Source organism: Mytilus edulis, chromosome 4, assembly GCF_963676685.1.
Source record: "Mytilus edulis chromosome 4, xbMytEdul2.2, whole genome shotgun sequence".
Classification (NCBI taxonomy): Eukaryota; Metazoa; Mollusca; class Bivalvia; order Mytilida; family Mytilidae; genus Mytilus; species Mytilus edulis.
The window spans coordinates 91,818,966-91,839,135 of record NC_092347.1 but is presented as its reverse complement, the minus strand read 5'-3'; the positions used below and the strand labels follow the sequence as shown (position 1 = coordinate 91,839,135).

At 32.5% G+C, this 20,170-nt stretch overlaps 2 protein-coding genes across 6 annotated transcripts in view; both read right to left on the bottom strand.

The window, feature by feature from the left end:
* The window catches only part of LOC139521041 (nucleolar protein 14-like), a 93,449-nt gene that overhangs the window by 70,225 nt on the left and 3,054 nt on the right, over window positions 1-20,170 (bottom strand). For 4 of the 5 annotated variants that reach the window (XM_071314223.1, XM_071314224.1, XM_071314220.1 and 1 more), the window contains exons 2-13: window positions 13,867-14,052; window positions 12,420-12,554; window positions 11,023-11,164; window positions 10,319-10,449; window positions 9,858-9,953; window positions 7,822-7,905; window positions 5,878-5,946; window positions 5,229-5,314; window positions 4,786-4,982; window positions 3,939-4,033; window positions 2,770-2,824; window positions 1,787-1,917 (exon numbers count right to left, since the gene is read on the bottom strand). In XM_071314223.1, coding sequence (XP_071170324.1) covers window positions 1,787-1,917; window positions 2,770-2,824; window positions 3,939-4,033; window positions 4,786-4,982; window positions 5,229-5,314; window positions 5,878-5,946; window positions 7,822-7,905; window positions 9,858-9,953; window positions 10,319-10,449; window positions 11,023-11,164; window positions 12,420-12,554; window positions 13,867-14,049 — 1,404 coding nt within the window. In that variant the 5' untranslated portion in view covers window positions 14,050-14,052. Of the gene's footprint in view, window positions 1-1,786; window positions 1,918-2,769; window positions 2,825-3,938; window positions 4,034-4,785; window positions 4,983-5,228; window positions 5,315-5,877; window positions 5,947-7,821; window positions 7,906-9,857; window positions 9,954-10,318; window positions 10,450-11,022; window positions 11,165-12,419; window positions 12,555-13,866; window positions 14,053-16,573; window positions 16,598-20,170 lie in introns of those variants that run through there. The other variant, XM_071314222.1, reaches the window with a different exon arrangement.
* Window positions 18,813-20,170, bottom strand: part of LOC139521611 (jerky protein-like) — a 1,839-nt gene continuing 481 nt past the window's right edge. The window contains exon 1 of the mRNA XM_071315089.1: window positions 18,813-20,170. This exon is cut by the window's right edge and continues 481 nt beyond it. Coding sequence (XP_071171190.1) covers window positions 18,813-20,170 — 1,358 coding nt within the window.

Genomic DNA, 20,170 nt, shown 5'->3' with positions numbered 1-20,170 from the left:
ATAAAGAAACATTGTCATATATGTGGGATAAATTTTAATATAGACCTTCATAAATAAAAAGCCAGATTTAACATATTTGTGTGTTAGATTTTGAAAATCTTATTGAGTCCTGAATAGGTTGATTGATTTTTGGTTGCTTGCTTAATGTCCAGTGGCAAATATTTCATGCATGTTCAGGACATAAACGCTGAATAGGAAATCATACTGTGACCTACATGTATTTATATTCGTCTTCGTGTCAGTTCTTAACTTTTTAAAATTTATGTTTACCTTTTACTCTATCAAATAATCAACTAATAAGATAATCTTATATTCTATTGAATAACATTAACGTAACTCAGAAAAGGGTCGGGTGCGGAGGGTATATAATTATATCCTGATTATCTGTTAATAAAATATATTGCTTTTCGATCAAAAGACAATCTTTCTGAATTTTTCATTCGATTCAATTAAAATTGTTAAAAAAATAACCACTTTTCCGCGATAGAAATGACATTACAAATAGAACAAAAAACATACCCCTCCCCTTTTTCCATAAACTAAGTGGTACAATAAATTACTTACAATGTGTCTTGTATTTGTCATACACCGTTATCGGATGGTAACAATACATTTGTGTCTTACTTCATGCAGTTACAGTAATATTTTTATTGTGTTTGGATAATATTTTTTAAAAGGTTTATATATAGATTTATTAGTGAGTTTTATTTCACATTCTAAATGAGCCGTAGGGCGTATTAAAACCTGAATGCATTAGAAAGGAATATCCCACTTTAGTGTTGTCGGTAAAATAGGATACTAAGTTTTGCAAATCTTTATAAAAAATAATATTGTTTTGACGGTATATAAGTCAGATAATGAATATTTTAAGGTTTTTCTTGTCGTAGAACACACCGAGGGGTGTCAGGATTGATCAAATGAAAGACCGACCGTAGGGAAAAACCTTAAAATATGCATTATCTATAACATATAATAAACAATACAGTATACATAGTTACAAACACAAATAAGAAACAACAGTTTTCATATATTAGTATATATAAAACCTTCGTCTCAGGCACACCTCTAAAAAGTAACAAAAAAGAATACTGTGAGAAGGCTAAATATATCTAGCTGAACTGCAAGGGACGGTGCTATTAGGCATGGTGGTTGCATATTTAAATGTGTATCAGGACTTTATGATATGGTAAGATATTGTAAGAAAGTTGCACATAACTGGTATGTCATCCTCGTGCCTGGTGCAGAGGAGTCAGTACTTTTTAAAGTGACACAACTGCAAGAGGCACCAAGGGACAATGCTAATTGACATGCCAAAGTGCACATATTACGAAAAAAGATAAAATATTACCAGTTTAACCAAAAATATCACAAACAGAAAGGTAATAGAACTTTAATATACGATGTGTCCTGTACCCCACCACAATGCACCATGCCAACCTCGTGCCTAGTGCAGAAAGCCTGATTTAAATATTTATATTTCAAGTTATATTTTGTTTTAATCAACTAACTCACAGACAGATATCAAGATATCAAGATTCTCTACATTAAGAAGCCATATCAGTTTTTGGCTAGGAATCAAATATGTAAAGTTTAGGTATAGTGAGTTAATAGTGGAATTTAAACAATTTCTCTTATCTTGAGATGATGTACACGAGAACAAAAAATGTTTTTCATCATCAACTTCATTTCAGGTGCACCTGATACATATTATAACAGGTCATATTAAATGACATCCATATAATCTTAATTACTGTCAGTTTACATGTGTAACATATAAACAACCTACCTCAAGTTTCTGTTTGTTGCCTTCTGCAAGACTAGGATGATGGCATTTTATAATTCTATCAATAATAATTAGTTGGTCACTTTCTGTCTGAGTCTGTAGTAATTCTAGTAGATCTTCATAATTCTCTGGTGCTATGGAACAAGATTTTTTTTATGAAAACTGCTAGTAAATTTGGCAAGAACAGTCTTCACATAAAATTATGTCTCTCAAATATTGAAATTATTATTTGTTTCATTTAAAAAGTGTTATTTGTTTTTATGAATGTAAACATAAACTAATATGAAAACATACTTGAGAAAATTGACCTTATTGCAAAAGACATCATGTATCAGTTTTGCAACTACTTCATAACATTGAAATTATAATTGTAATATTTCAGTGTATAATATATTTGAAAGAGTTGCCTTATCTTATTCTAATTTTGAACTGAATTATTTAATGGCAGTAATCACTACACTATGTCACTTGTGTGATTTTATGTAATGGCTAACAAATTAGCATACAAGTGTAAATATGTCTATAACACATATCTGTGAGGGTGATAGGGCAGATTGTTACCCTTGAAAAGACATTGTCAACCTTGGATTCCACTCAGTTTGCAATGTTTTCTCTGGGTAACAATCTGCTCTATCACTTTCTAAGCTACAAAGATATTTATATAACGTACCAATGTAACAAAAGACTTTATGAAACAAGAATTTATCTAAAGTATAGAGTCCTAAGAAAGCAAGAAGGTAAAGATCAGCTTATTGATAAAGTCTATCTTAGTTTTGTCAAGTTTGTTAGGACTCCCCCTTTTTGAACTACCATGGGCATGGAGCCTATTTTTTTGTTTGTTAATACTTTTTTTTTTATTACTGTTAACTTTTGATTCAAAAACTGCTACACTACCAGGAATGTATACAGCGTTTACATGTAACTTTGCATTTGTATGAATAAGTATGAGTTAAAACATTAAATCTTTCAGGCAAAATCTTTTTCACCTTTAAATGTATATGGCAGCTCTTTCCTGGCTTCTTCCATTACTTTCTTCTTTTTCTATAAAATAACATTTAAGTTAAAGCTTTTAATTTATTTTTTTAGCCAAAATCTAATACCATACAATGTGTTAAAAGTGAAATCAAACAAAAAGAAAAAAGAGATGTATTAAAATTGAATATTTTATGATTCTAAGAAATATTCATGAATGTTTTTGTCCAATTTTATATGTTACCTAAACAAATATTTTTCTGTTTTGTAAGAATTCAAGCAGTTATATATCAGAAAACAAGAATGTGTCCCAAGAACACGGATGCCCCACTCGCACTATCATTTTCTATGTTCAGTGGACCGTGAAATTGGGGTCAAAACTTTAATTTGGAATTAAAATTAGAAAGATCATATCATTAGGAACATGTAACCTTGACCAAAAACTTTAACCTGAAGCGAACGGATGCACAGACGGACGAACGGACGCACGGAGGCGCAGACCAGAAAACATAATGCCCCTCTACTATCGTAGGTGGGGCATAATAAAAGATATAAAGCCATTGTTGTAGATATTTTCAGATATAATGTAATGAGCCAAAATTTTAGCCAAATCTGAGACATAGTCCATTTACTGTTCCTTGATCTTAAATGAGTTATATCTTTATTTCTAAATGTGTTATTTATGGAAAAAAATCCATCAAAACAAGAATGTGTCCCCAGTACACAAATGCCCCACTCGCACTATCATTTTCTATGTTCAGTGGACCGTGAAATTGGGGTAAACCCTCCAATTTGGCATTAAAAGATCATATCATAGGGAACATGTATACTTAGTTTGAAGTCGATTGGACTTCAACTTCATCAAAAACTACCTTGACCAAAAACTTTAACCTGAAGCGGGACAGACGGACGAACGGAAGGACGGACGGACAAACGGACGCACAGACCAGAAAACATAATGCCCCTCTACTATCGTAGGTGGGGCATATAAAACCCTTCAAGTGCCTTCCACATTCCACAAGGTTGTCAATTTCATTAACAGAGCTGATAAAGGTCATGACCTGTTAACTCCTCCCATCATCTTCTGCGATTATTGGAAACCACACATTGATTAAATCTTTTTATACATTGTGTCACAGAATACAAGAAACTGTAATAAGAAACTAAAGATTTAATTATTTACCTTCAGATCTAAAGTTGGTTTCTGTTTATCTTCTTCTTCTACATCTGATCCCTGATCTTCAGATTCTAGATCTCCATAACTATCATCACTGTCATCTAGATAATTATACAACATATTAAGCATTGGTAATAGGCTTGCATGTTAGGGTTGCATATATTGTTTCTCAAACAATGGATAATGGTATATACTGAACATTTAAATGAATAAAAATATAAAATCTATAACAGGAGGTGCACAATGTCTATATGTATATTTGAGAGAATGTCCCCATTTATTGCTTAGGAAAAGTAAAGTGGTAGGGTTGCATAGAATAGTTCTGTAAACAATGGGTTATGGTCTTCTATGAACATTTAAAAATGTACCAAAATATAAAATTGAAAAGTTTGAAAAAATCTTTACAAGATTCAATAATAGGAGACACAAAGTGTCTACACGATTCCAATAAACTGCTTAGGATATTTGTAGTTTAACCCTTATTACCTATTTAGAAACAGGATTCATCAAAGAGGTTTAGATTGTAAACAAACAAATATTTTATATGCCATATTTATGGGCATTCTGTTTTTTGGTCTGTGAGTCCCTTCGTTCGCCCGTCCTTTCGTTCGTCTGTCTGTTCCGCTTCAGGTTAAAGTTTTTGGTAAAGGTAGTTTTTGATGAGGTTGAAGTCCAATCAACTTGAAACTTAGTACACATGTTTCATAAGATATGATCTTCCTAATTTTAATGCCAAATTAGTTTTTACCCCATTTTCATGGTCCACTGAACATGGAAAATGATAATGTGGATGGGGCATCCATGTACTTGTTATAAATCTGTAATTAGAATATAATATATCATTACAACAAACCTCCATCCTCACTCTGCTCCTCCTCAATTTCTTCCTTTTCTCCATCTTCTTCCTCATCATTCTCTTCCTCCTTCTCTTCATCTATTTCATCATTGTCCTCTCCATCTCCTTCATCTTCCCCAGAGCCTTGCTGATCCTTGTCCTCTTCATCACCATCAGATGCTTCAATTGTTTCCTCCTTATAATCCAATGCAAAACTGTAAAACAAAATTATTATACATATTGTGATTTTGAGAGTAAGAACACTGTTCCTTTGCTTGGGAAAATAGAAAGACAAGAGACACACAAAATAATTATTTTTGTCTCAAATATGTTCATCCTTATTACATAAAAGAAAATGTCTCAAAATTAGACAAAATTTTGAAACATATAATAATGACAAGTATTTTCGTCAAACTACTTTGGTTCAATATATCATGATCAAAATTATATAAATAACAAACCCATCGTTCAAGTCATCAGCTGATAAGTGTGTAGACCTGTGTTCATCATCTTCCAGTATGCCCTGCATTCTCTTCAATCTGTCTGACTGAAAAACAAAGAGTCACATGTTCTCAGAAGTTCTATTGTTGATAATTTACAAAACAATTTGTGATAAAAAAATCCACACTGTGGAAAAATATTTCATTCCAATGAGGTAAAAGTTTGTTATAACATATTCTTTGGAAGTATAATTCTTTAAACCCATGAGTTGAATCTTAAAACATTGAGCATTGTTAACAAAATATTTCTATTCATGCTCTCTCTTCAGAAATGTGGGTATTGGTTTAATTAAACATTCGTATTTTCGTTGCAAAATGTCTGCACCAAGTCAGTTTATGGCAGTAGTTTTTCACTTGTTCTGTTGATTGATAGTATTTAATTTTGTCAGTTTTTATGAGTTCTTGCCTTTTCATTGCCCTGGAGTTCGGTATTTTTTTTATACTTTGTTGTAAGAGCCAGTGCCAAGTCATCCAGTCATTGTTACATATTGTTGTTGTCTAAATTCTTTAACACATGTATCTAAAACATTAAAATCAATAAAATTAATTCAAGACAAGATGACAATAAAACACTCTATTAAACTAGTTCATTTATTTCTTCTGTATCTACCTCTTGTTTTTCCAGTCTTTCTTTCTCTTCTTTGGCTAACTCTTCTTCTGTTTTCAGTCTATCTGTAGGCTAATAATAAAACAATACAATGAGACTCTATTAGTGAATTTGGAAAGCAATAATAACCATAAGATCTGCAGAACACTGATTTTACCCATTTATTACATTATATTTTAAATTAATTGCATGAGAAAAGTAATCCATGCAAGAACAAAATTTGATTTACTTTTTTGTGAGTTTAATTTGGTTTACAATATAAATTTATGGTAAATGTATGATAGGCTCATTTAAAAAACAAGAGGCTGTCACAACGACAGCAAACCGGATTTATTAACATTTATTTGTGTCCTGGCAATATCACAAGAACCATTACTGATGAATGGTGAAAGTGAAAATCGTCAATATCAAATTTGTCCTCCATTTTGTCATCAGTATCAACATATTAAAATTTGAAAAGCTTAGATTGAATGGTTCATGAGTAAATGAAACAACGTGAATGGAAACCCCATATTACGATCTTTCAAGAACCATAACTCCTGAACGGTAAAAGTCAAAATCGTCATTAGTGAACTTGACCTCTATTTTGTCATCAGTAACAACATATTAAAATTTCAAAAGCTTTGGTTGAATGGTTCATGAGAAAATGCACGGACACGAGGGGAAACACCATTTTTCAATCTTTCAAGAACCATAACTCCTGAACGGTAAAAGTCAAAATCGTCATTATTGAACTTGACCTCCATTTTGTCATCAGTAACAGCATATTAAAATTTCGGAAGCTTTGGTAGAACAGTTCATGCATAAATGCAGAGACACGACTGGAAACACCATTTTTCAATCTTTCAAGAACCATAACTCCTGAACGGTAAAAGTCAAAATCGTCATTATTGAACTTGACCTCCATTCTGTCATCAGTAACAACATATTAAAATTTGGGAAGCTTTGGTAGAGCAGTTCATGAGTTAATGCACGGACAACATTTGATTGCCGCCCGCCCGCCTGCCCGCCCGGCAGCCCGCCGTACATCCCCAAATCAATAACCAACATTTTTGTCACAAAAATCCGGTTAAAAATTACTATAAATTATTACATTCGTTGCAATGAATTACATTGATTTCCCAGTTAGATAAAAACCGATAATTTCACATGTGAAATAAACGTGGTTATTTAACTCTCTGACGTCATACAACATTAGGCGTTGTCAAGACGTCGATAACGTCGGATCAAAACAAATTGTCAATGCGTAGGAAAAAGATATAGTTCCTTACATTTTCTACATTAATTTCATAAAAAAAAAGCCATTTGCCAATGTAATCAAAAGAATGACTAATCGCCGTATTTGCATATCAAAAATAAGACAACTTGTGACCGAACGTGTTGTCTTATTTTTGATATGCAAATACGGCGATTAGTTATACTATAATTACTTGGCTAAATGTAGTGACAAACTGAACAACTGAAGCTCCTAATAAGTGACAGCAAAGAAATAGAGAGCATTGAGATGAATGGATGTCATACCTGTTACTGGTAACATAAAGTGGATATTTAATTAACAGAAACCTAAGGTTTGCATAATCAAGTTTGGTACCTATCTTCAAGTTAAATACAAACTTGTTAATTATAAACTTGCTGCTAACAAACTTGTAGTAATCAATCTTTTAGACGTGAAAAATTTAAGAAGTATCTATGAACACAAAGAAAACTCTAAGAGATAGGGGACACTATTTTAAAGAGATCTATAATTGTTTTAAATGATTTTATTACATGAATCACTCCTAGTCTGTGACCTTAAAATGTGTGTTACCCTGACTTTAAAACTTAAGATTCTGTCCTTGTTCTCATTGCATCTGCCACAGTGAACCAGTAAAAAACTAAGAAAAGTTTGGTCCAAAATATTGACCAATCCACCATGCCCTTAATTCTACATTTCTAAAGTAAACTCACCTTAGATTTCATTTCAAACTGTAATTCTCTGACAGCAATATCATAGTCATCTTTCTTTGGTTTAACTGTATCATCTTCTTTGTTCTGTCAGATAATATAATCAATGAATATAACAAATAATTTAATGAGTTAAACATCACACATTGTTTTCATTTTAAAACTATTGGCACAATGTACTATGTAACATATCTTTTCCCTGATATTTAAATTGATGGTTTAGCTAAAGTATTAATAGAAAGCTAAACAAAGGGTGTATTTCATTAAACATTTAAATTAATGGTTTATCTATACCAATTATCATATCATCATTGGTATCCCACTAATTATGATAAATTCACAGTAAATATAAAATAATTTTTAAGATTTCTTCTTTTAACATTTTCATGATTTGAATGTAAAAAGAAATAGCCTCAATTGTTTTATCTAAAAAAAAGTTCTAAGTTAGTTTACTACAATGTCTATCTTCTTTGAAAATTATATATATATTATTCGTCTGTTGTGGTAGTTGTGCACAATACTTATTAGCATAAATAGGATTAAGGCATCCTTCATAAGCAAAAATCTGTTATGTTAAAATGAAGAAAAAAAATGTGTTAGGGATGTTGTTTTCTATTTGCATTCCATCAATTTTGTTTTTGTAAAAGTTTCTCACATTTCTTAAAAAAATACATTTTTTAAAATAAGATTAACTGTACAGTATACTTGTAACAAATTAATTTCATGTAAATCTAAGACCATACTTATCCTGCCTGAAGCCATGAGAAATCTAAGACCATATTTACCCTGCCTGAAGCCATGAGAAATCTAAGACCATACTTACCCTACCTGCAGCCATGAGAAATCTAAGACCATACTTACCCTGCCTGCAGCCATGAGAAATCTAAGACCATACTTACCCTGCCTGAAGCCATGAGAAATCTAAGACCATACTTACCATGCCTGAAGCCATGAGAAATCTAAGACCAAACTTAATCTGCCTGAAGCCATGAGAAATCTAAGACCATACTTACCCTGCCTGCAGCCATGAGAAATCTAAGACCAAACTTACCCTGCCTAAAGTAATGAGAATTCTAAGACCATACTTACCATGCCTGAAGCCATGAGAAATCTAAGACCAAACTTAACCTGCCTGAAGCCATGAGAAATCTAAGACCATACTTACCCTGCCTGCAGCAATGAGAAATCTAAGACCATACTTACCCTGCCTGAAGCCATGAGAAATCTAAGACCATACTTACCCTGCCTGAAGCCATGAGAAATCTAAGACCATTCTTACCCTGCCTGAAGCCATGAGAAATCTAAGACCATACTTACCCTGCCTGAAGCCATAAGAAATCTAAGACCATATTTACCCTGCCTGAAGCCATGAGAAATCTAAGACCATACGTACCCTGCCTGAAGCCATGAGAAATCTAAGACCGTACTTGTCCTGCCTGAAGCCATGAGAAATCTAAGACAATACTTACCCTGCCTGCAGCCGGGAGAAATCTAAGACCATACTTACCCTGCCTTAAGCCATGAGAAATCTAATACCAAACTTACCCTACCTGAAGCCATAAGAAATCTAAGACCATACTTACCCTGCCTGAAGCCATGAGAAATCTAAGACCATATTTACCCTGCCTGAAGCCATGAGAAATCTAAGACCATATTTTTCCTGCATTCAGCCATGAGAAATCTAAGTCCATATTTACCCTGCCTGAAGCCATGAGAAATCTAAGACCATACTTACCCTGCCTGAAGCCATGAGAAATCTAAGACCATACTTACCCTGCCTGAAGCCATGAGAAATCTAAGACCATACTGACCCTGTCTGAAGCCATGAGAAATCTAAGACAATACTTATCCTGCCTGAAGCCATTAGAAATCTAAGACCATACTTACCCTGCCTGCAGCCATGAGAAATCTAAGACCATACTTACCCTGCCTGAAGCCATGAGAAATCTAAGACCATACTTACCCTGCCTGAAGCCATGAGACATCTAAGACAATACTTACCCTTCCTGAAGCCATGAGAAATCTAAGACCATACTTACCCTGCCTGAAGCCATGAGAAATCTAAGACTCTTCCAATCATCATCTAACTGCTGAGTAAGCTGAAGGGATTTTTCTTTTTCCATTTGTCTTTCATGCTGAAAAAAATAATATTTTGCAAAACTTATTATCTATTTTGAATGACAAGTCAAAATATGTATATGCTAAAAATACTGTACATAAGTATATACTTATCTGTCTCAAAGAATTTACCAAATTTTATGAGTGTGTCCTTCAAATAATACATTTTGTTAAATTTCTACATTTAGATTATACATTAATGTTCCATTATAAAAACTATTGAGTACCTAAATATAAAATATTTTAAAAATGCATTACATTAGTAAAAACTTTTCATCTTTTTAAACTAAGCGTTTCTACACATTTTATAACATTATCCTGCAAATAATACATTTAAATCAATTTGTAAGTCAGATATTAGATATAAAATCTATTTTTGTACCTTTTCCTTTTTAGATTTTGTAATGAGTTCCTCCATTCTTTCCTTCCATGATTTATTATCTCCACCACCTACTGATACATAATTACTGTTTTCTAGAAATCCTCCAAAATGTTCCTGAGATACCAGTTTACCTGAAGAAAGAAATGCATGTTTATTATACCAACAAAAAAAAAACAATTTGAAATTTACTGCAAACACTTAAATAACACACTTTAAAATAATATATATAATGAAAATTCTTTCAATTTTTTTTCATTTTGTTTTTTTATTTTACACAGACATCATATTTTCCCCTTTAATCTTAGGTTCAAAAACTATGTAAATCATAAAACTACAATATGCCTGTGATAAGGTTACTCACAAGGGACCGACACATGTGTCATTTAATTGCAACCCTCTCTCCCCCTTTATAATCTTTATCAGCTTAAAGGTACACAAACAAACTAGTGAATTTGTTATTTCTGCAAGCAGATAATGGTCAATACACATTAAATATTGGCATTATATTTGCAGGCCCTTTTCTTCTCCTTCTAGCAAGATCTGCAATTACGTTATATCAGCTATCACATGTACATCCTTTTACATAACATAAAATGCCCAGTTAACATCATCCGTATAGCCTTATACCACTTCATAAAGCTCAGCTATTACCTCTAAATGATAACGTAATCCCCCCCCCCTTTTACCACTACATAATATCATACCATCAATTCTTCCCTGGTCTTCATCATCTTCATCACTTATATCTGGATTATCAAACTTTTCTATTTCTGACAGAGACTGACCATAATGGGTTAGTTCTTCTTCATTGTCATTTAAACTGTACTTGTTAACTTTGTCACCTTTCTGATGAAAAAAAACATATTGCTTTGATATTTACATTTTGTACAGTTAAAACTATTTTATTCAAATATATGCAAATTGATGACTTAAAACAAACACACTATTGAAGCTGGAAAGTAATTATTCTTGAAATATTTTGAACTGAAAGCAAAGAGGAGAAAAATAATGCAATAATAAACTGTTATCACAGAGATATGTCTCTACCTTTGTAATTATGATTATGCAAATTTTGAAATTAAAATAGTAAAACTATTTACATGTTACATCAGTTATGCTAATATTCAAGTCAATAAACCATGACTGATGTAAATGGCCTAACAATCTCCATGCAAATGAGATGTGCCAATGTTAATACAACTGCATACCAAATATCTTTGACTAATTAAAATTCATTCCCTTAATTTAAACAAACCTAAATATGACCATTAGTTTTCTCGTTTGAATCGTTTTACATTGTCATTTAGGGGCCTTTTATAGCTGACTATGGGGTATGGGCTTTGCTCATTGTTGAAGTCCATACAGTGACCTATAGTTGTTAATTTCTATGTCATTTGGTCTCTTGTGGAGAGTTGTCTCATTGGCAATCATACCACATCTTCTTTTTATATTAACTTGTAAACTTTGTAAAAGTTTCAAAGTCAATGAACCAAGAAGAGGGGGTGGTAAAATATAATCTACATTGAAACGATACTTGCAAATTCCGATAAATTTGCAACATCATTGATTTAACATTTAAGCAATTCATCATTAACTAATACATGTAAACTATTAAAGCAAAAATTTCAAAGTCAATAGACCATGACTCTGCGGGGCCAAATAATCACCATGGAAATGAGATGTCCAAATGCTTATACAGCGACATACTAAATATCATTGACCTACTTCTAGTGGTTCCCCATATACTGACCTAATCACCAACTAAAACATGTAAACTTGGCAATAGTTTCAAAGTCAAAAGCTAGACCATGACTAAGGAGGCCTAATCACAAACTAATACATTATTGACGCAATCCCCAGAAACAGCATACCTATGAATTGTTACTTTTGTAATGTTGTAAATTAATGTCCACATTTTTAGGAAGAAATAAGAATGTGAGTATCTATTAATTTATAAAACTAAATAATTATTTAACTTTGTGGTGCCTGAAATTACATGTTTACATTCAATAGAAAAACTTGGTTGAACACACAGTATTTTAAAAGTGTTGTACATAAGAATTGTAAATTTTATAAAATAAAAGCTTTATAAAAATCTTACTGCTCTTTCTAAGGCAAATCTTTTCATCATTTTGTCTTCAACACTGAGTGTAGCGTCATGTTCACCAAATCTCTTGTCTACAAACTTATTGCTTTTAAGTCTCTGTCCATATTCTTGAAGCAAGGTGGCTTTTCTCTGTAAAATAGCAAAATTACACAAATACATAATTTTTTAAGCTGTTTTCTTTTTTAAATCTCTTTAGTAACATTTATCATGTTTATATTTCAATCTTTTATATCAAAGATACATGTACTGACATGAGTGAAATACATTTTGCTCAATGCTGTTTTTTTATAAGTAAGTAAAACAATTTATGTATACAAATTGTTTGTACTTCAGAAAATTTAGAAATTATTGTCTGGTTTCTGTAAATGAGAATAATCATTCATAATGCTAGCCTACTAGGCAAGTACCACTTTTTTTTTCTTTTAAAAAATAGCACCATTAATTATGCGGTTCATTCCCTCTATTCCCACTTTTTATAAATCTGGTAAGAAAAGGTAAAATTTCATGTGGGAATAGAAGGAAAACTTGTGCAAACAAAGGATTATACTGTACAAACATTTTTTAATCAACTGTTAATTGACCAGTGTTTTTTTTTTTATTCGAACAGGTAATAAGTTATTTTTGCATCTGTATGAATTCTGGTTTTTTTTAAACAAAATACATAATGAAGTAAAGTTAACAGTTTTCACCCATTATTTTATATCTTTGATTTTTGGTCCAAGTAATTATATTCTAAAGTATACTTTTATACTACATCTTAAGCCAACAGGAATCACCAAAAGCATTAAATCATCGTTTATTTAAAGTTACTTTGGAGTTTGAGAAATATTTATTTTGGATGACCGGCAGATATCCTTATTTCTTAAAGGAGTAGGTTCAGTAAGACCCCTTTTTGGCCCCAAAATATAGAAGTTTTACAAAATTGTGAAAATGTAATCTTATAGCTATTTACTGGTAAGTAAGAAATCTATTCAACATAATTTTTCTTTATTTTTAAGTACAAATTCAAAAGTTTAAAAAATAAATCTAACTCCAATCTATTTATCATAATTTTTCTCTATTTTTAAGTATTTATTTGATGAAAAAAGAAACATATTACAAATAAACAAGGTATTATACCCAAACAGTGTACCAAATATGTTATGCTTTAAAAAAAAATACAGGTAAATCTTAGGTGAAATTCTAATTAACCCTGATTGTTATAAAAACAAATTATTTATCAAAACATCTATTGTTATTTGCAAGTGGGAATAGAAGGAATAGTATTTTTAAAAAGTGGGAATAGGAGGAAGACACCAATTATGCATGCAATAATTTGATTTCTGAATTTACATTAAATATAAATAAAATATATTTCATTGTTTCTGTAAATGTTTGCAGTGTTAAGATAAAAACATAATCATATTGAAAATCTTCAATAATCTTTGATAACACTTTTTACCTTTTTAATTGCTTTTGACCGAGATAGTCCGGGCATTCCTCTGTCATGTTTAGATATTTTTCGTCCTAACACATCATGTTTTTGACGATTTATTTTTACTTCAAATGGATTGATCTTCCTCTCTGATTCTTTCCTTTTGTTACGAACTTTATCAGATATGTTCTTCTTTTTCTGTTTACCCATATTCTGAAATAGAAGTTATTTTATGAATGGCTGTTATTTATTTTGAATTTATTGAACCAAAAAATAAATTTTTGACTTTTCACATTGAATAATCTGCGAAGTGGATTATGTTAAATGTGAAGAGTCAAAAATTAATTTTATGGTTCAATAAATTCAAAATAAATTATTGCCATTCATTATAAATAAATTTCTAACAAAAATTAGGCTCAAAGATATATATTGGTACGAATAACAACGTACACAGATGTTTGGGTATGAATACACAACGTTAGAGTGGGCGTGTCTCCATAAAAATTGATAACATTGAAAATAAAGCTAATTCTTTTAACCAATCAGAAGACAGTAAATACACCAAATTTATTTATTATAAGAATGCAGTGAGAATTGAACTTAATTTTATAACATGAGTTAAATTTCCTCCACAATTAGTTTGTTTTGTCAGTTTGGAACTATAGTTTTTGTTTTTGTTAGTTTGGAACTCTATCATTTTCTATAGAAGTATCAAAATTTTTATTGGAGTTATCAACATGAACACTTTTTAATTCAACACAGATATGTTTTTCAACTCATTTTATACCAATGAATACATTTGGACCACATGTATTTATAAAGATTCTACCATTACATCAAGTGAGTAACAATACTTTTGCAAGAAGATGATGTTAATATCTTAAGTTTTTCTCCATTTATTAGCTTAAACTATGATGTACGTGGTAAAGACATTACTTTTTTTTGGCTTATTGATGCTAACCATACAGCTGTAGCAAAAAAAAGTGTGTTTAATACTTGAAGGTGAACTCTCTTGTACAGGTATTGGACCAATATGTTAAATCAATTTTGAGATTCTTAAGTTGTATTTCTAAGAATAAATTACAACAGTACTAGTTGACCTGAGTTTAGTAATAACATGAAGTTCATGAACAACATAAGCATTGTGACATAGGAAATGTATGTAGATAAGCTGAACCAAAAAAGCATGTTTTTAAAAGTTGTCTATTTCAGTGTTCGGTAGCCAATACATGTATGAATACCCAGAAAATTGATAACATCCATGTAGAATATCAGGTACACATACATGTACGTACAATGAGATTTAATAAATACACCAATATTAAGTTATTTTTGCTATCTTAAATCATTGTTAATTTTACTACATGTAGAGGGCATACATGTCAACCTCTGACAATGGGAAATCATGTCATGACATGACATGATATGTCAAAAAGCGTGTGAAAACGCGTGACATAGATGCGGACTTGTTAATATGAATGTTGTAATGTTCATAATTTCATACAAATTTGTGAATATAAAAAAACAAATTATATTCTACTTTGAACTTTTATTGTATTAAACAGTGGTCTGCTATGTTGCTTTTAAAGCACCACCACTAGGCACATATTCAAAACAACTGCCAGTTTCAATTTTAGTTACATTTATTTGATAACAGCACACAATACAAATGTAACATAGTCAAGTTCGGATCAGAATTCAGTGTTAATTTCTTTATAATTGAAAAGGCTCTCCCACAGTAGGAATTGATATTTGACTGAATTAGCTTCATCAAGATTTGAAAGAATGTCATAATGTTTTTTTTTTTTTTGGCAATGTAAAATGTCATCTATAGATTATCTCTGCCATTGCTCCCATTGCTATTGCCTGGTTAAAACTTGGTAGTTCATCAGAAGAAAGCTGGTACTATCAGAGCTGATGCAACAGTTCTGTGGTATTTTTATCCCCATGGCCTGTAGAAATCTGTTGCCGTGTTGGCTAGATTTGAAACTGAAATTGAAAAAGAAAAATGTTTTATAAATTTGATTTCTATTAGATAAACATGTTAAATGTTTATTCAAATAGCTACATTGTATTTCTCCTCTCACATGTATTGTTTTTTTTTTTTTATCATTGCAACATAGAATGCACAAATTATGCGTTACTTGTCACTCGATCATTTAAACTCGAACTCCAAAATATAATTTATAAATCTTGAATCTTGCCGCACACATCGTTTTGGCTTAACAATTGGCACTTTAGGCGACGGTACAGGTCCTGAAAAGTGACCTCTTTCTGTGCACATTTCCCCTATAAAGTGAATTTGAAAGAAAGTCACAAAATCGTTAAAACTAATCACAAACTACTTACCTTTTACTGTTTGTCCATATAGAAAAATAAACAATACGGCAGCCAAACAATTGCTTCGAATTTTTGGGTATTTATCACCGAATAAGGAAAAAACCCGAGAATAGCGATATCACTAACGACCAAAAAATGAAAAGAACGAAAAAGCGTGTAATTGCGTGTAAAGTGGTGAAAAGCGTGTACACGCCATGTGACAAAATCCTCGCGTGTAAACCGTTGAAAAAGCGTGTATTACACGCGAATATCATGTCACTTGACATGTATGGTAGAGGGTGAATGTCCTACTTTTTCTAGACTTCGAGTCCAACCTGATAAACTCAGCGCTCGAACCAATTAAGCGAGAGAAGATATTCCCTAACTCAACCAGTTAGCTATAGACTACATGTACCTTAAGCTTTATATCTCCAAGTCTACAACATATTAAAAAAAATCTTGTCTTCACTTGATACCTGTAACTATATAAATCCTAGTCCAAATAATTATGAAGTCTTGAAAGGCTATTATACGTCTCTTATGACGTCATACCTATTTGGACTAGGGTACAACCGGGGATGTTCGGACACCTTTATAGAAACAGGCTCCGAAAGTGGTTTTCCGTTGTCAGAATGTGTAAATTTTTTTGTCACATTTTTGTGGGCATATTATAGTTATGATTTATTCCTCTTTTGTTATAATATCACTTATCAACAGTTAAAAAAATGCATATCCACGGGTAAAACCACCTGTGGGGAACTTCGGACAGTTTCGGGTATGTTCGGACATTGTTTCGGGTAAGTTCGGACGATAATGACATGGCTATGTCAGCCCGTTGGTTTATAGAATGTTAGGAATTTTAACGATCTTATTATGCTTATATAGTTTTGGAACAATGTGTCAATAGTGTATATCAGTTATCCAGGCAACTAAAATATTATATTGAATATACTAAGCTGCTGCTCTTTGACATCTGACGTGAAATATCATTGGTATTGTTGATGCATTTCGTAATTTTTTACTGAATAATTCCTGTTGTTGGTAGGCACTGCATGGCTACGGTTACATTGAAATGTAACAATTATTAAAATAAAAATATTGTTACATCGAGGACTAATTGCCGGAATGCAGGCATGGTATGGAACTGATTAATTACGGAATAAACAATAAGATTGAGGGGGGAGGGTCTTATTCGGGACTCTGGGATCGGGTGTTTTTAAGCTCGGGATTTCGGGATTGACCATTTCAGGATATCGGTTTTAAATTTATTTAAAGTTGGGATTCCGGGATCAGGACCCCTCCTACCCTCCCTCAATATTTGGGTCAACGATTGGTTGTCTACTCTCAAACAGTGATATATTATATATATATATAAATATTTCAGATTTTAAAGTAATTAATGTAATACTGCAGCTTACATATTGACATTAAGCACACTTTTATCGTCAAGAATGTCCAATGTAAACAGTGTACAGTGATATTGGTGGAAGATATTTTTATTTATGTTGTGAACTCCATTACTCAGAAGAGGTGTGTCTATATACATTGGCAGAATATATACAATGTATTACAGATTACAGTTTATACTGTGTGTTGTTGTTACAGGAAAGACTTCAATGTACGATTGGACTATTATATATATGTATGTATAAATAAAACCTTTAATGTAACATCTACTATGTTGTATACATTTTTTTAAACTTTGTATTTTCAATGACAGTTCCTACAAATCCAGTAAGCAGTTTTGGAGCATGTTTCTGTCCTGTGCATTTTTTGGTGAACCCACTCCAAGCAGCCAATCTTAAACCATGTAATTGACTGATTTTTGTTGCTTTACGTCCAGTGGCAAATAAACCATTTGTATAACTGTATAAACATTTTGTCTTGGTATTGTTTAAGTTTCGATTCAAACGCATCTCAGATTTTATATTTTCCACTAAAAACAAATTGTGTAATATGGAAAATCTTCCTTTGGTCCATTGTTCAAAGTATAATGACAGTAATAACTGTATGTATGCAATTATATACTGGTACTTAGAAGCGAATATTTTTCTCAGTTCTTGACAACAAACAATTGAACTCAGTGGCGAATCCAGAATGTTTGCCTAAGAGGGGGACCACTCCCATCACGCTTCAGTGATTCCCAATATAAACAACCAATATTTTACAAAAAATGGGGGCCCTGGCTACCTGGGCCCCCCTAAATCCGCCTCTGGATCTATATTTGTTTTCGCTTTGGCACTACTAAACTGTAGCAGTTACGGTGACCTAGCTATAGTTGTTAATGTCTGTGTCATTTTGGTCTTTTGTGGATAGTTGTCTCATTGGCAATCATACCACATCTTCTTTTTTATATATGTAGTAGCTGTACCTTTCAGAATATCAAAACAATTAATACTATCATCATATTTCATTAATACAAATATTATGATCTAATACATATTCGTTTAGAAACAAAACTATAGGAGGTTCAAGTTTAATAAATATAGCATGTCTATTTTAGTATGTATTCATCTCCAATATTGTTTGTCGTCATGCATATATATTTATATATATATGACACTAATACCATTACCATGATTACGATCTGGTTAAAATGATTGATGTGCAAATAAATTTGGAAAAGTCATTCGTTCAGGTATGTAACTGTTAAATTATTTCTTTTTCTCCTTCTTAACCTTTAAGTTGTTACACTTCTCATCCTTCTTTGCTTTCAATTTCTTACACTTATCGTCCTTTTCCTGCTTAGCCATGCGTTTTTCATTTAGTATTTGTGGACTCGTTAACAGTCTATGGGAAGTTAACCTTCTGCTGTTTTTCTTAGGTGGTTTTGGAATTATAGGCGGCAGTTTGAAAATATTCTCCAACTCTGAATTCCATTGAGAAGACCATCCAGTGATATCTTGATGAAGTGATGATTCCACGGTTTCTCCTGCAGTGATTTCCATGTTACCATCATTAAGTGCTGCCAAAATATTTGCAGCATCTAAATCCGATAAGCTTTGTGAGATCATTGGATCATTTGATGTGTTCAAAATAGAATTATTAGGGCTTTCGAAATCAACTGTGTATTCACCATCTTGGCCTTGATTTTCTGCCACTGTATGCACGGAGCTTGGGACCGCTGACCTGTGAATTTCAACAACAACTTCTAAGTTTTGCTGAACATTTTCTGGTTGAGCAATGGGCGTCACATCTGTGGGCAGTGATACAAATGGAATAGGGTTGTTTGGAACACTTTGTATGTTGGCCAAAACCCATTGAAGAGGGTGTTCATCAGTTTTGGATTGGCCATTATTGTTCCGGTCAAATGCATCGGAAGGGCTGAAAGCTTCTTTAGGAATTGCTAAAGGATTCCAGTGGTATATTCCTGTAGATTCAAACCCTGATACTATGTTTACCCTTGTGAAGGCCTTCTCATATGCCTGTCGTATCAATTTCGGGGCTGATTCCTTGTTGACTATGTTGTTGGGGTCAGATGACATGTATTCGGTACATAAGTATCCATATTCCTTCATTAAAGGTCCAAACATTGTTCTGTCAAGAGGACACAAGAAGTGTGTTGTATGTGGTGGAAACGCAAGTACCTCTATCCTGTTTGCAAGGGCTGCTTCCAGAAGTCCCAATGTCTCATGTGAATGATGAGAATCTAAAACTAGAACCTGTGGTCGCTGGGGACCACAGTGTTTTAGAAACACGTTTTTGAACCAATCCTCACCGAGCTCATCGTCCATCCAAGCTTTTGCCTGGAAACGCCACTCTGCGTTTTCTGGTCCTTCATGCATGTTGTATGCTCTCAGAGAACGCGATGTTTTACCTTTTGCCACAATGAATGTTGGCATTTTTTCCCCGGCGGCATTGACACAGGGAAGGAGTGTTATATTTTCCCGTGTATTCCCTACACGACCGGGAACTGACTTAGCACCCCTACGCGCTAATACTCCAGCAGGCTGATGTTCTAGATTGATCCCAGTTTCATCCATATTCCATATTGATGTAGGGGAAAGTTCTT